Genomic DNA, 14149 nt, shown 5'->3' on the forward strand with positions numbered 1-14149 from the left:
ATTTCATTCTGGGTCAATTGCTTTCGGAGGTAGAGACAGGTCTGCCCCTGTTATGAAAGACAAGTGGCATATGACCACTGGGGGTTCAATCTAATGCAGGGCTGTAGATTTTCATATACACCGACCTTCTACATCCCAAGCACTGCTTAACTGGTTTCAACAGATTAGTCACTTACCAGCTTGAGAGTCAGAAACTCTACAGTGGTCACCTTTTGTTTTGGAAAGGACACAGGCTGCTGCAGTATGCCATTCAAACTCATACAAGCACCCATCATACCCAGAGCTAATCAAAACAGGAGCACTTTCCAGGTCACCTGGCAAGACAGCAGTTAAGAGAAATGATCAAATGACCAAACAGCACAGGTTCTCATGTTCAAGTTCACTTCAGCTGCCCTCAGAATTCTTGGTCTAGCATACAATTCATTACTATAACAAGCTAAAGTGTCTCGTTACTGCAGAAGAGATAACCTGAAATTAAGTGTTTCTTCCAACAGGCATCCCCAGATGCTGGCGGTGGCACAACATCAGAACAACAAATACAGCAGCAGAATGGGCCCAGGTACAAGAATGGAGAAGGGAGAAAGCAGCAGCTTTGGTAGGCTTGGCATAACTCATGGGCCGCACACTGAGAACTACAAAACTACCTCTGCCTTTGTGGAGAGACACTCCAGTTCTGGAGGCCACCACCAGTTTTTTCAACCTTCATAAAAATTAGCTGTTCATTTATTTAATTTATACAATTAAACTATTTACATAACATCTTTGTCCTGTTTGCAACTGCAATTGTAGGCTTGGGCTTTAATAAATACAAAGTACTCACCTGGTTTGCATATAAGAAGAATCTTTGTTTCAGCCTTCTTGTTTGGTTTACACTCATCACCATCTGAATAGAGAAGCTGAATATTCTCCCCAACCTTTGTTGGAGAAGACATAAATGTCCCCAGGTTTTTTGTACTATTGTTTTTATCTAAACAGCAATGCACAAGAGAAAAATGAGGATACCTGTTTAATACAAATACCTGTGAGCATTCAAGGTTTGGTACAATAAAGAAAAAGATTTCAAAAGACAGCCTCCTCATTTTTTTCAATTTTTTAAATAAAGCATTTATATCCATCCACTGCACAGTGTTCTTTTTATACTGTGAAATCATCTAAGGCAAAAGGAATTCTAGATTCATCTAACCTGTTTAACATCCATTGATAAAATAAATACATGCATAAAGGCTACACTCTATCAGGGACTTATATGGGAGAAACAGATACCTAAGGATGCAAAACAGTAATAAAACAAACACCTTAAGGTAAAGTTTTCTTAACCATAACTGTCCTGAGCAATAGTTATCTTAAGCACACACCCTGTACCACTACATCCTCTATCACTACTTTGTCTGCTGACAGACCTCATAGGAGCTTCGAAGGTCAAATGGAACAGTTACATAGTATGTTTGCAGGGCCTTCCAAAATGTTTGCTGACACGATCGATGGTGTGTGTGTGTGTGTGTGTGTGTGTGTGTGTGTGTGTGTGTCTGTCTGTCTGTCTGTCTGTCTGTCTGTCTGTCTGTCTGTCTGTCTGTCTGTCTGGGGTTCAAAAGACATTAGGATATTTATGTAGAAGCCATGATGTACATACATATCTTTTATGTAATGAGAGGTGAAATTTTAAAAGATAAGAAAGCTGAGGTCAAAACTTCTGCAGAAAAACTTTGCTACACACACACACACACACACACACACACAAGGTAGATGAACAGCACAGCCTGTATTCAAGAGAAACTGGATTTATTCATCTACTCACCAACTGAGCAGACAGAAGCCTCCTTTGGACAGTTCATTGCTGCTCCTTTCTGAAGGACTTTGTGACAGACATTTATGAAAAAGTGTTTCCTTTCTACTTCTACAGGATTTCCATCTACAGCTTCCCAATTCTGTTCTGAGTCTAAAATTAAGCAATTACATTTGACATTTAAAATTGTTTACTATATCATATTACTAGAGAATAGAGATGGGCATGAACCAGCGAACCAGCCAGTTTGTTTTTCAGCCAATTCGTTTTCTTGACAGTTTGTTTTTTAGCAGAACAGGTATTCGGCAGTTCCCTGCCCAGTCTTGTAGAGAATATACAGAGCAGTAGCAGCTTATGGCACCAATAACCCCACATATATTATATAAGATATATTGCTTAAAGTAACATGAAATCAAATGGTAAAAATCATGTTAACCTATAAGTAAGAGCAGGGCAAGGCAAAAAAAAAAAAAATCTTCCATCCCAGGTAACTTTCCCCACCAGAAGGAAATCAGCCAATTACAGCCCTGCTCTTGGGGGCAGGGGGTGCAACCAGCCATTTAAGTCCTCTTTTGGGGCTGCTGGGCCTTTTATTAGGCCAAAAATAACAGTTTCTATTTTTTGAAAAAAGTCTGTTTGGGTTGGGGGGGGGTTAAGGAGCAGGGGGAAGCAGCCTGCAAATAGCCATTTCAAACCCCTTTCTGGCATCTAGAAGCACAACTGAGCATTTTCACATTAAAATTTATTTTTTGCTTGGAAGTGGCATGTGGTACATTCCAAGTCCTCCATCCCTGGTTAAGAGGGCAAAAGCCAGAGAAGGATCCACCTTCCTCCAGAGGGGAGTGGGGTTAGACTGACCGCTGGGACTTCTGCCTGCACTGTCAGGTGACAGCACAGGCTACAACAGTGGTTCTTAACCTTTATTACTCGGATGCTTTTGAACTGCAACTCCCAGAAACCCCAGTCAGGACAACTGGTGGTGAAGGCTTCTGAGAGTTGCAGTCCAAAACTCCTGAGTAACCCAAGGTTAAGAACCAGTGGGCTACAAGACCTCTTCTAAGAAGTAGTGCAGAGGGGGGGAAACACACCTCCCTTTCTGAGAAAGTCACATATAACAATTGAAGTGATCTCATACCTTCAGAAGACTTATTAAAGAATGCCCTTAGATCACCCTGCAGAATAGATGTCTGCTAATAGCATATTTTACCAGTGGTTTATGTTCTCTGCAATTATTCATATGGTATTTCAGAAGTAGTTCTAAGCCACACATTTTGACTTTAAATCTTCAAACACTTGGCCTCAGACCAAAACTTCATGTATCACTAGTTCCCAAACTGAAGACCTCACCACGCCGGATTGCATCTCTCAGAAACCTTAACTATTTATTTATTTAATTTATTTATTTATTGGACTTATATACCGCCCCATAGCGCTACAAGCACTCTCCGGGCGGTTTACAATTTTTAATTATACAGGCTATACATTGCCCACCCCCAGCAAGCTGGGTACTCATTTTACCGACCTCGGAAGGATGGAAGGCTGAGTCAACCTTGAGCCGGCTACCTGGGATTTGAACCCCAGGTCGTGAGCACAGTTTTAGCTGCAGTACAGCGTTTTAACCACTGCGCCACGAGGCTCTATTAGCCATGCTGGCTGTGACATTAGGGGACCCAAATTGGAAACTCCCATCCGACACTACACAGAAACTTTATGACCATAAAGGTGCACCAGGTTCATGCAATCCAGTTGTGTACCGTTTTCAAAGAAGCACAACATGGAGACTTTGTTTGTTTGTTACTAATACTCGACAACAAGGAACTCATTCTGCTTTATAGGATCACCAGCATTTGATAACTGGCCAAAGCAAACACTCTGTCAACAATTCAATTTAAATTTGAAATGTAAGACTTTAACGGGTACAGTTTTCAGTTTATGTATTACCAACTCAGAATCTGTCTAAACGTAGAATAGATAACAAAAACATACCAACTGAATTAATAACAAAATTTTAAATTATCCATACCAGAATGACGAATCAATCGTGTCAAGTCGTAGCGTTTCTTTTTATCTGCTACCATGCAAGGGAGATCTTCCTTTTCTCCAATACATGCATATTTTGTTTGCCAGCTAAAGAAATATGTGCAGTCTGTTTCACCAGTAAACTCTGGGTGACCTTTGCCATCATCATCTTTAAGAAATTCACAGCCATACAAAAAGATTACACACCAATTTAGATAACAGAGAGCAGGTAATATATAAAAATATATAGAACAATGATTTAAATAAGTTATACTGTATTCCATCTCCTATTAAATTTTTTTCAAGATATGGTTAAAACAACAATATTATCAATTAATAGCAACAGAGAATTCAGGAAGAACCAAGAACTGTCTGATGGAGGAACAGGGATTACTGAACTATATACCTTCAAATACATCAGAATTTATACCAGGAGAGATTATAACAAGAGGGACTTGCCTAGGAGTAGTACTGTTGCAATTAAAAGCTGGAGTACCCAGAGAAGGGTAGGCACATGTGGAATAAGCAGGACCATAGCTTGAGAATTTTCAATTCTTAACCAAGAGTGTAAGTATGTCACAAGCCCTAGGCACAGAATTGTCTATAGAGTATTGATGCAAGACGAAATAAACATATATTCTCAAGAATTCAAGATTCCTCTATCTGTCAAGTCAGAAGAATGAGAATGTTGCTACGTTCCATCAAGGTCACCTGAAGTCTACCATTTGGTGTCCAGTAAAGGGGACCCTAAAAACTCTGGAAAGCAACAAAAAAGAACAAACAAGCAATGGCATCCTCTTTTGTGTCATCATCTAAATTTTAAAGGGATATCGCCTCTGATCACGAAGGTGTGATTTTCCACCATCAATCTATGGCATGCCTCACTTGCGCTGACATATGCCATTATTATTTCACTTCTCCCCAATCAGTATAAAGCTACTGACAGGTATAGATTTATAATACACATCAATAAAAATCTTTTCCCTATTTATAAGAGAAAACATCTAGTATCTATTCAAGCATGTAACTTTGTGCTTTAAAAAAGAACTGCTACATGTAACAGAGCCAAAGCAAAAGCAAACACATTGTTCAGCCCAATCCATAGATTCCACAAGCTCGTTTATCACCTGCTGTCTGGTTGCATTCAAAGTTTATGACAGTCATTCGTTGGAAACCAGAGCTGCAAGGATCTCCTCCTGGATATGTCAAAATGAGGTCCCCATCAGCATACCTGGATTTCAAAAGCCACAAGTTGCTGATTAGCTATAACAAATATGAGGTAAGGAAGAGAGAGTGTAGCCATGGCCCACACTCAAAAGATACCGAAAAAATATGGTGTATATTAGATTAACAACCTGGATGCAAACAGTGATAGAAGTCTGTAATCAAACGTGGTAACTATTTGTTTTTGTTTACATTTTAAGACTCTGAATATTCTGCATGCATATTCACTAGAATTTAATACATTACGGGTAACAGTTCTTTGATAGAACTACAGCTGTCCCTTGTAATCAATTCACAGCTCACCATGTAATCCTCAGGAGCAAGCATTAGCAAATGCATTACTTCTCATTAATATTAATTCTCTATAGTTCTATTAACAGTCAACTGTGCAATTCTTCCACAAACCAAGAGTGGGCAACACACAGTATGCAGGTCACAGGTGGTCCCCACTTCTTAGGCATTATGTTTGTGTGTATGCAAAATGTAGTCAGTGGACCACACAAAGCTGTAGGCATTTTTCTGATCCCCAGCATATCCTGGGATATCGGCCCCCAATCCTCTAAAACAATTGTAAACATTTTTGAGAAAACATGTTTCATTCAGAATCCTCTTATACTATACCATGTTTTGAGGGACCCCCAACACCCTGTATACTGCCGTAAAATTTAATTTTCATAGCACTAAATATGAACAGGAGGTATAGTTTAAACTTTTAATAGTAGAACCCATATTTCAGTTAACAAAATCCTACTGTTCCAACCTTTACAATATACAACGACTGCATTAATAGTTTAAAAACAAAATATGAATAATTAGGGGAAACAGTCTGAAAAATCTCTTTACTACTCAAAGACCACAACTGGCTAGATAGGTTTCACTTGGTCTTTTCTCCCAAAAATTTCCTATATGATGATTAGACAAGCCATAAAAATCTTTGACATGACCATAGTCTGGATATAACCATGGTACTTAGAGTAAGACTGCACAGGAAAAGATTTTGTTTCTAACAAATATTACTTTCGCTAATAGTTTTGGACAACTGATTACTCACCTCAGAGTTTGATTTGCAAATTTTCCTGCCACTTTATTCTGATTATTTTGAGGTTTGACTTGGCATGAAGCAGCATATGCATCAGTGCAGGAACCTCCTGTTGTTTTCCCACATACATTCAGGTAATAATAATATTCTTCTTTGTCTTTAGCAAGGTAAGGTGAAACATAGTCTAAAGAAAGGGAGGCATAAGATGACTGAAGCACATTTTCAGTTAAAGGTATTTAGCCAGCTTTACATAGAAAAATAAGGCTTTGCATTAAAATGTATTTTGTTTTAGTCCTGTTACTACCCACATGTGTAATCTCAGGTACCTCCTTCAACATCAATTATCAATTTTTACCATACCCTCCTAAAAAACACATACATACATAGTATGGAAAATTTAATTGCAGGATGTTGTAAGCCACACTTTCAATTAATTTATTATGCAAACAAAAATCATGTCAAAGGAACCCTCTTGTGACTACACCTCAATCTCTTGTGCTGTGATTTAAACCCTCTGTAAAAAGACGCTCATTGTGATTTCAGTGTGTGGTATGCAGATATCAGCTTTTTCTGCAACAGGTTAATTTGAGATAGAGAGAGCTTTACATATATAAAAACGTTTCAAAATAAATAGCTCTAAAAGTGGTACAGCCCCATATGGGTTATAGTGTACACCTTCAGTAATAGCCAGCTCTCTCTCAGTTAAGTTGCCTGACAAGATAGGAACCCGCAGCCTACAGTCGTAATTTCACCTGCAAAGCTTCTTGTGCCCTTACTTCTAACTAATGAGCAGAGCAGAGCAGAGGGACACTTACAATCCAAGATTTTGTATTAAAACTAATTCTAATTTGTAGATCTAGAAAATTTTGTAAGGATCCCTGGATGAAACAGCAAGAGTTAAACATGACCCTGTTTGCTGCTGCAAGGTACTTGTACTCTACGTAAATTGGAATCGAGCTCTGCATACAAAATATATTTCACAATCTAGTTATATGAGGCTCCTGCCTTTTTCTTTGCCACTGCCATTAGCTTTACTGATACAAATGCTTTTCTTGACTTGTTAAGGAAAAGAATGCTTACCTGGAGATTGTGTGAGGGATGACAAGTTTACGTAGATACCATGCTGTTCATTGGTTAGAGTACAGCTATTACTCTCTAAGTAGTCCCTGACACAAGCTGACTCTGTAACCCACTCAATTTCAAACCGGCAGTTGCTTTGAGCTGTGAGTTTAGGACTTGTGTCCTGATATAAAAAGGTAAAAATAAAATTGTAAATAGAAAGGTCAAGGAAATAAATTTTATTTAGGGAGACCCAAAATGCAGCCTTATTTTTGCAGGTAAGATGCAAGTCTCCAGAAATAGGAAATAGCAGCAGATACTTTCATTTAATACACAGGGGCAAAATTAACAAGCGCAACAAAACTCTTACTTTTTATTTTCCTGCATTTATGGCTTTTACATTTGGAATATTCACTGACACAATCATCATCAACATAAGGTCTGAGAAATTTGTCCCCCACCAGCTCTTGTAGAATTGCAACTCCCATAAATCTAGCCAATGGTGAGGGATCACAGGAATAACAGTACAACATCTTGAAGCTGTGCCACCCACTCTTAATATAAACCATAGTTAGACTTTATGATCATATTGTGATCAATTTCTCAATTCACACATGCTCCCTCCTTCACAAGAAAATGTCTGTTTTCACTTCTGAACATGGTTTCCCATTATATACAAACTTTAATAGCCATGATTTTATATTAACAAAATAAATAGCTTAATTATCATAGAATAATGGAGTTGGAAGAGGCCTATCAGGCCATAGAGTCAACCTTGTGCTCAATGCAAGAATCTAAGTGAAAATACCATATATCTGACCAACAGCTGTCTAGTTTTCTCTTGAATGCCTCCAGTTCTGAAGAGTTAACCACCTCCTGAGGTAATTTGTTCCACTGTAATGTTCCACTGTAATGCAGTTAGGAATTGTTGCCTGATACTCAAGTCAAAATCTGACTTTCTGTTACTTCTATAACTTAACTCTTGCACTCTGGAATGGCAGAGAACACATTCTGTCCCTCCTTCATAGGGCAACCTTATAAATATTTGAAGAATGCTATCATATCTTCCCTTATTCTTATTTTCTCAAGACGACACATACCACAATCTTTCAGTCCTTCATCTTAGCGCTGGGTTTCCAATCCATAATTGTTCCTTACAAAGTTGTTTTATGGAACTAATACAAGCTGTCTTCCATGTTTTACTATACACAGAAAGTGTGAGGTACAGATGCTCTCAAACACAAATAAAGTATCAAGCCATCATTTGATACCCTAGTGAGGTTTTACTGACCTAGAAGGAATCTGTACGTTTTAATTAATACTGCTTACAACAAACCAACATTCCTCATATTCATACTTTCATGCAGTATTATCAGCCACTTATTTATTTTAGACTGTGGTGAGCAACATGCAGCCTCTTCTGGCTATAGTTCAGGTCCCCTCGCTCCCATCTGCTTCTGCAGAGACTGATAAAGCTACCATGGCTGCAATAAAACAATGCCACTACTGAGTGGCTGAATGCAAGCCCCCTTTCTCTACATTTATGGTTTTTTGTCCCTTTCTAGAACTAAAAAAAAAGTGCTGTGGAATGTATGATGAGATACTATCGTGTGTTGGAGGATAATCTGACACCTGCCCCCACAAGCACTACGGAGTTATCAAAGTTGCTCAATTTTAAAAGCAAATGTAGGAATCTTGGTGCCAGCTGGCAACTACCAGCTACCTCAACTGACAATATCCCTTCAACTCTCTCCAGGAGATGAAGAATATCTGCTGCTCTGTTTCAAACCTCGTTGGGCTTACTGGCCCCATTAAGGAGGAGTATCATAATTTATTTTACGGCTAAGGACTTGATCTAGCACTCTTCCTTCCCCCATGGCAGATTGTAATTACCTCTCTTCTCCTCCCTTGCGGACATACGAAAGTAATAGTCACTGCAGGATCATGACCTTCGCAGAAGTCTGGCTTCTCCTCATTGCTAAATCTTTCATACTTCACAGAAAGCCTGGAAAACAGGAAATAAAATATGAAAAGGCAGCAAAAGGACTCATTCACACTCTTAATGACAGAGTGTGAAAATGAATGCAGTTAATAATTATTTTTAAATTTTCCATTTTGTACCATCCTATTACTGTTGCCTCTCTCTGGGCATTTTGCATTATATAATAAAGCATATGCCAGAACTTACTTTAGGTCATCATGACCAAATTAGTTTCATAACAATGTACCACAAAAATGATGGATTAAAGTTATGAGAAAGAAGATACAAGATATAACTATATATTTTAAAGGCTTAGGAAAAATGGCAAGACAAGTGCAAAGTAAGCTTAGAAAGAAAACATATTGGCAAAAGTAATAATGATATACTTATATTGTTCTCTATCACATTCTGTATTTTATTACCCCAGTACCCTGTTCCAAATCCCCTTCCCTAGGAATTTCCCTTACCCAATGGAAATTGGAAAAAAATTATAAAACAAAAAGCACCACAAAAATGTTGGGTTTGATCTATCAGCATCAACAACGTGAGGAATAGATTTCTATATCACAGTATTGTATCTTATAATCAGGGCAGCACGTAGTCATGAAAGCTCAAACAAAATGATATAAAAGCCAAGATAAAAAAAAACAGAAATGGTAGTCATAATGCCAATAAAACACAGCACAACTGTAACATAAAACTAAGAACATTAATAAAAATGTTGCTCTTTTTCTCAGCTAAAGGGGGCAAAAATAAAAGCAGAATCCATTTAAGTACTTTTATCAGCACAATGGTGAGGGCAGCAAGTTCTCTGCTTTCCCCCATGTACACCCAATATCTGGTCTAGTAGCCCCTCTTGCAGTGGAGTTCAGCACTTGTGGATGTCTGCCTGCTGCTTACTGGAATTCACCCAAGGTGCTCATAAGATTCCAAGCTGCTCTCTTTTTGTTGTTGTTTAGTCGTGTCCGACTCTTCATGACCCCATGGACCAGAGCATGCCAGGTCCTCCTGTCTTCCACTGCCTCCCGAAGTTGGGTCAAATTCATGTTGGTAGCTTCAATGACACTGTCCAACCATCTCATCCTCTGTCTTCCCCTTCTCCTCTTGCCTTCATGCTTTCCCAACATCAGAGTCTTTTCCAGGGAGTTGTCCCTTCTCATGACATGGCCAAAGTATTGCAGCCTCAGCTTCAATTTTTTGTTTTTTAAGCTGCAGTATTTAACTGTACTCGCATACGTTAACAAAAATGGCTAAATTAATTCCTGAAGTGTCGTTTAAAGAAATCTCAGGGGTCAAGGCACCAACATTCCCCATAACATTATAGTTTGAATGCTAACTTTAACTTGGTGATTGCAACAAGCCTTCAAATAATTATTTCTTTAAAGTATCACAAGGAACTAGCTTATTGGTTTAGGTATCTGGCTGCAGAGCCAGAGGCTGGGAATTGAATTCCCCACTGTACCTTCTTGACAGAGGCTGGACTTGATGGTCAATAGGGCCCCTTCCAGTTTTGCAGCTTTACAATTATATTATACATACCTATATTTATCAAGCGATTTGAGTTGTTCTTTAGGATGCCCCAAATCAAATGCTTGACCACCCTTCAATAGGCAAGCTGCACTTCCCACTGGACAAATCCTGGTTTCAGTTGAGGATCCTCCTGTTAATACAATATCAGATGTAACCATAGCTTGAAATCATAGGAGAAACACTACTCTTGGATAAGGTTTTGAGTCCGTTCGCCCAAAACAGATTACACATAGAGTATTAAAATGGAAAAGTCAAAAATTTTTAAGACGTTTTGTATAAAAATAAATAAGGAAAAATGCTGAGCTACAAAACAGTAGGACTGTGGTATCCACTGGAGATTGGTTCTAAGCTTACCCTCAAATGCTGGAAATGGTGGCTATAGCAAAGCTATATATTGCATAGTCTCTAGTTACTTCTAGTGGCCACGTCTGGTAATAAACCTTGGAAACACATATTTCTGGAGGTTTTTATTTAATATTTTTAGGCAGCCGATTAGAGATGGGAATGCCTGGGGGAAAATGGAAAAATTGGGGGGGGGGTTTCCTGTTTTTACCCAAAGTTGTTTCACACAGCTTCAAAGTTTCTGGAAATTTTACATCTCTACAGCAGATAAGTGAAACTGTTGAGTACAATGGTGCCTCGCATAGCGACATTAATTCATTCTACAAAAATCGCTGCAGAACGAAAACGTCGCTATACGATATTAAAAAGCCCATAGAAACACATTAAAATGCGATTAATGCGTTCCTATGGGTTTAAAACTCACCATTCTGCGAAGATCATTCCATAGCGCGGCCATTTCTGGTGCCTCTTAAGCGAGGAATCCATCCCAAAAAACAGCGGGTGGCCATTTTGTTTACCCGGTGGCCATTTTGAAACCGCCAATCAGCTGTTAAAAAATCATTGCTTTGCGATGATTGGTGCCCGAAACAGGGAACCGATCATTGCAAAGTGAAATTCCCCCATAGGGAACATTGCAAATCGATCGCTTTTGCGATCGCAAAAAATGCGTTGCAAAGCGATTTCGTCGTAAAACGAAGCGATCGCTATGCGAGGCACCACTGTACTGATCTCGCAGATACGGTGGTCATACTGTACTAATCTAAGCAAGAGAATTCAAGTAACCCACTAAACCCACAAGTGGCCAAGAAGGATTGTAACATAAATAAAGGAAATTTAAGATCATTTACTAACTAATGCTACCTCAGATGGTGCTCAGTTACATATATGAAACAAAGTTTATATAATGGCCAGAATCCTACTGGTGTTCACGTAAGGTCTATGAAGCTTGCTGTAGCTGACTGATGAAGTACAAAGGCCTACCTCAGCTGCGTCCAAGCTGCTAGGCATGCAATAGAGACATACATGGCCATTTTTTCAGCTAAGAGCAAATTGTAGACAAACAGTAGGCCATTGAATTAACAGAATTATAGCAATAGTGCTTGTTTCAACTTCATTTAACTCCCCCTAAAGAAGATAAAAATCTTCTTTAAAAAAAGAGGACATTTTAAACTCAGAAATATCACCCCATCTGCTGCTTCCTTATCCCTATCAAGTGTTATGCTAGGGAGATTTTTTAACTCAAAGTTTTATTGATAACCAGAACGAAGGTTGAAGGTTCTTTCTGTTTCAATATTCTCAACATAGATACTATGCTATGTGGAAGACGACAGTACAAAAAGTAGATTGTCTACAGACTAGGTATAAGAAAGAATGAGTTCAGGATATATTAAAAGGTCTAATAAATGTTACAACTGTTAAAGATAAAGAAGTGAGTGATGTAGACTCTGCACTTAGAACAGTATAACAGAAAACCTGAAGTAGAACAATCTAGCAATATATTTGGAACAAAGGGAATTTGCTTTCTCTGTCTTTAAGATAGGACAATATGAAATTATAACAAAGTCTGGTATTTCAACCTATACACTTAGAAATAGGTCCTCAAATAGATCTTTGAGTCTACTGCAAAAGGTTTTGATCTACTTACATAATGAGGGGCACACAAAATGCAATGTTAATTGACAATTACACACCATTTAACCAATCATTAAGCACATTCTCCCCAATGCACCTGAAATTTATTGTTCCTTGCAAAATTTCCACATACTGTGAAGACTCAATGTGCACTTGTGAAGACCCAATACAGTAAAAACAAAGTTTGAGAAAGTTATTTTTTGGATTACTACCCTCAAAATTGGCCATCTATCTGTGGGAGACTGGATACTCTATTATTTGGAAGTAATTATGCCATACTCTGAGCAAAAATGTGTAAATTCATGAGCATATGTAAAAGCCATAACTCGATGCTTAAATTTTAGAATGTAATTATGACATGAAAAAACTAACTACTGGAAAATTATGGGAACCCAGTATTTGGATACACTCACTTTCTAAAACATGATGGCCCATATCCTATTCAATATTTAGGCATATTGAATGCCAGCTACAAAAGCTGTTGCAGCAGTCTAACGAAGTGCCAACACAGCCAGGACCTAATTAGACCACTGCAGAAATCTGAATTGGTGCTCTAGTTCAGCACAAATAAATACTGACAGCAGTGTATGGTACACAGGAAAATCTGGAGACAAATATGTGAATATAAAAATGTAAAAGAGGATGTCGCAAAGTGTTGTAATTACAATGAACAATACAATAGTCAGAATTTTGCTACTATTTTCATAAGATTTGTTTAACTTGTGACAGCTAATTGACAAAGCGCCACAGCGCACAAAGTGCTCAATCAGGCATGTAACCAGATATGTGACCAAGATGCACTCTGGAATCTCATCAATTAACTGCAATTAGACATGGTAAGTTATGCAAATCTTACATGAACATCAATAGGATTTTGCATCTAATATGTGATAGATTCCTTTTTCTTACTGTTGTTGCCTCTTTCTTTGAAAGCTTTATTTTATTGAAAATGTATTTATGTAATTCATCTCAGTCATCCATTTATATAACCAATGCATCAGCCAGTTTGAGACATAAACCCCCAAAACAAGTCTCCAAAAGAACTGACTATGTATTTCAAACACAAGATCAGCCCAAAACAAGAGAGCTATCAGATTTTATAACTATTGGTACAAAACTTTGTAAGTAAACAGTTTATCCATCTATGAAATGTTATACTGCCTAGAAAATTCTGGGACATGCCTGTTTCTCTGTTACAGCAGAACCTCAAAACTGCTGGAGAACCGTTGATACAAAGCCAACACATTAGACAGAAACTCCTTGCCTGGAGAACCACTACTAACTAGAAAACTGGACTAACATTTTTAGCTCATAAATGAAGATTAAAAGCCTCTAAGTAGCTGCACTGAAACCTTTTATGACAGACAGAGGAAGCAGATGTAAGAACCAGTGGACGGAAGTGTACCTGCAGAAACAAAAGGAGGGGAAATGTACATTCCTGACCTGTACATAAACAAAGGATTAGGTGGAGACTGCTAGTAAAGTACAAAGCATATTGATGTGGGAGTGTCAATATTTGAAATGTTGCGTTTTATTGGGG

At 38.3% G+C, this 14149-nt stretch overlaps 1 protein-coding gene across 2 annotated transcripts in view; it reads right to left on the reverse strand.

The window, feature by feature from the left end:
- IGF2R (insulin like growth factor 2 receptor) overlaps nt 1-14149 on the reverse strand; it is an 86058-nt gene that overhangs the window by 50321 nt on the left and 21588 nt on the right. For both annotated transcript variants that reach the window (XM_020809104.3, XM_020809112.3), the window contains exons 6-14: nt 10645-10765; nt 9018-9129; nt 7146-7308; nt 6078-6249; nt 4930-5033; nt 3807-3971; nt 1796-1936; nt 821-967; nt 177-314 (exon numbers count right to left, since the gene is read on the reverse strand). In XM_020809104.3, coding sequence (XP_020664763.3) covers nt 177-314; nt 821-967; nt 1796-1936; nt 3807-3971; nt 4930-5033; nt 6078-6249; nt 7146-7308; nt 9018-9129; nt 10645-10765 — 1263 coding nt within the window. The remainder of the gene's footprint in view (nt 1-176; nt 315-820; nt 968-1795; nt 1937-3806; nt 3972-4929; nt 5034-6077; nt 6250-7145; nt 7309-9017; nt 9130-10644; nt 10766-14149) is intronic.

This window comes from Pogona vitticeps, chromosome 1, assembly GCF_051106095.1.
Source record: "Pogona vitticeps strain Pit_001003342236 chromosome 1, PviZW2.1, whole genome shotgun sequence".
In the NCBI taxonomy this organism is placed as follows: Eukaryota; Metazoa; Chordata; class Lepidosauria; order Squamata; family Agamidae; genus Pogona; species Pogona vitticeps.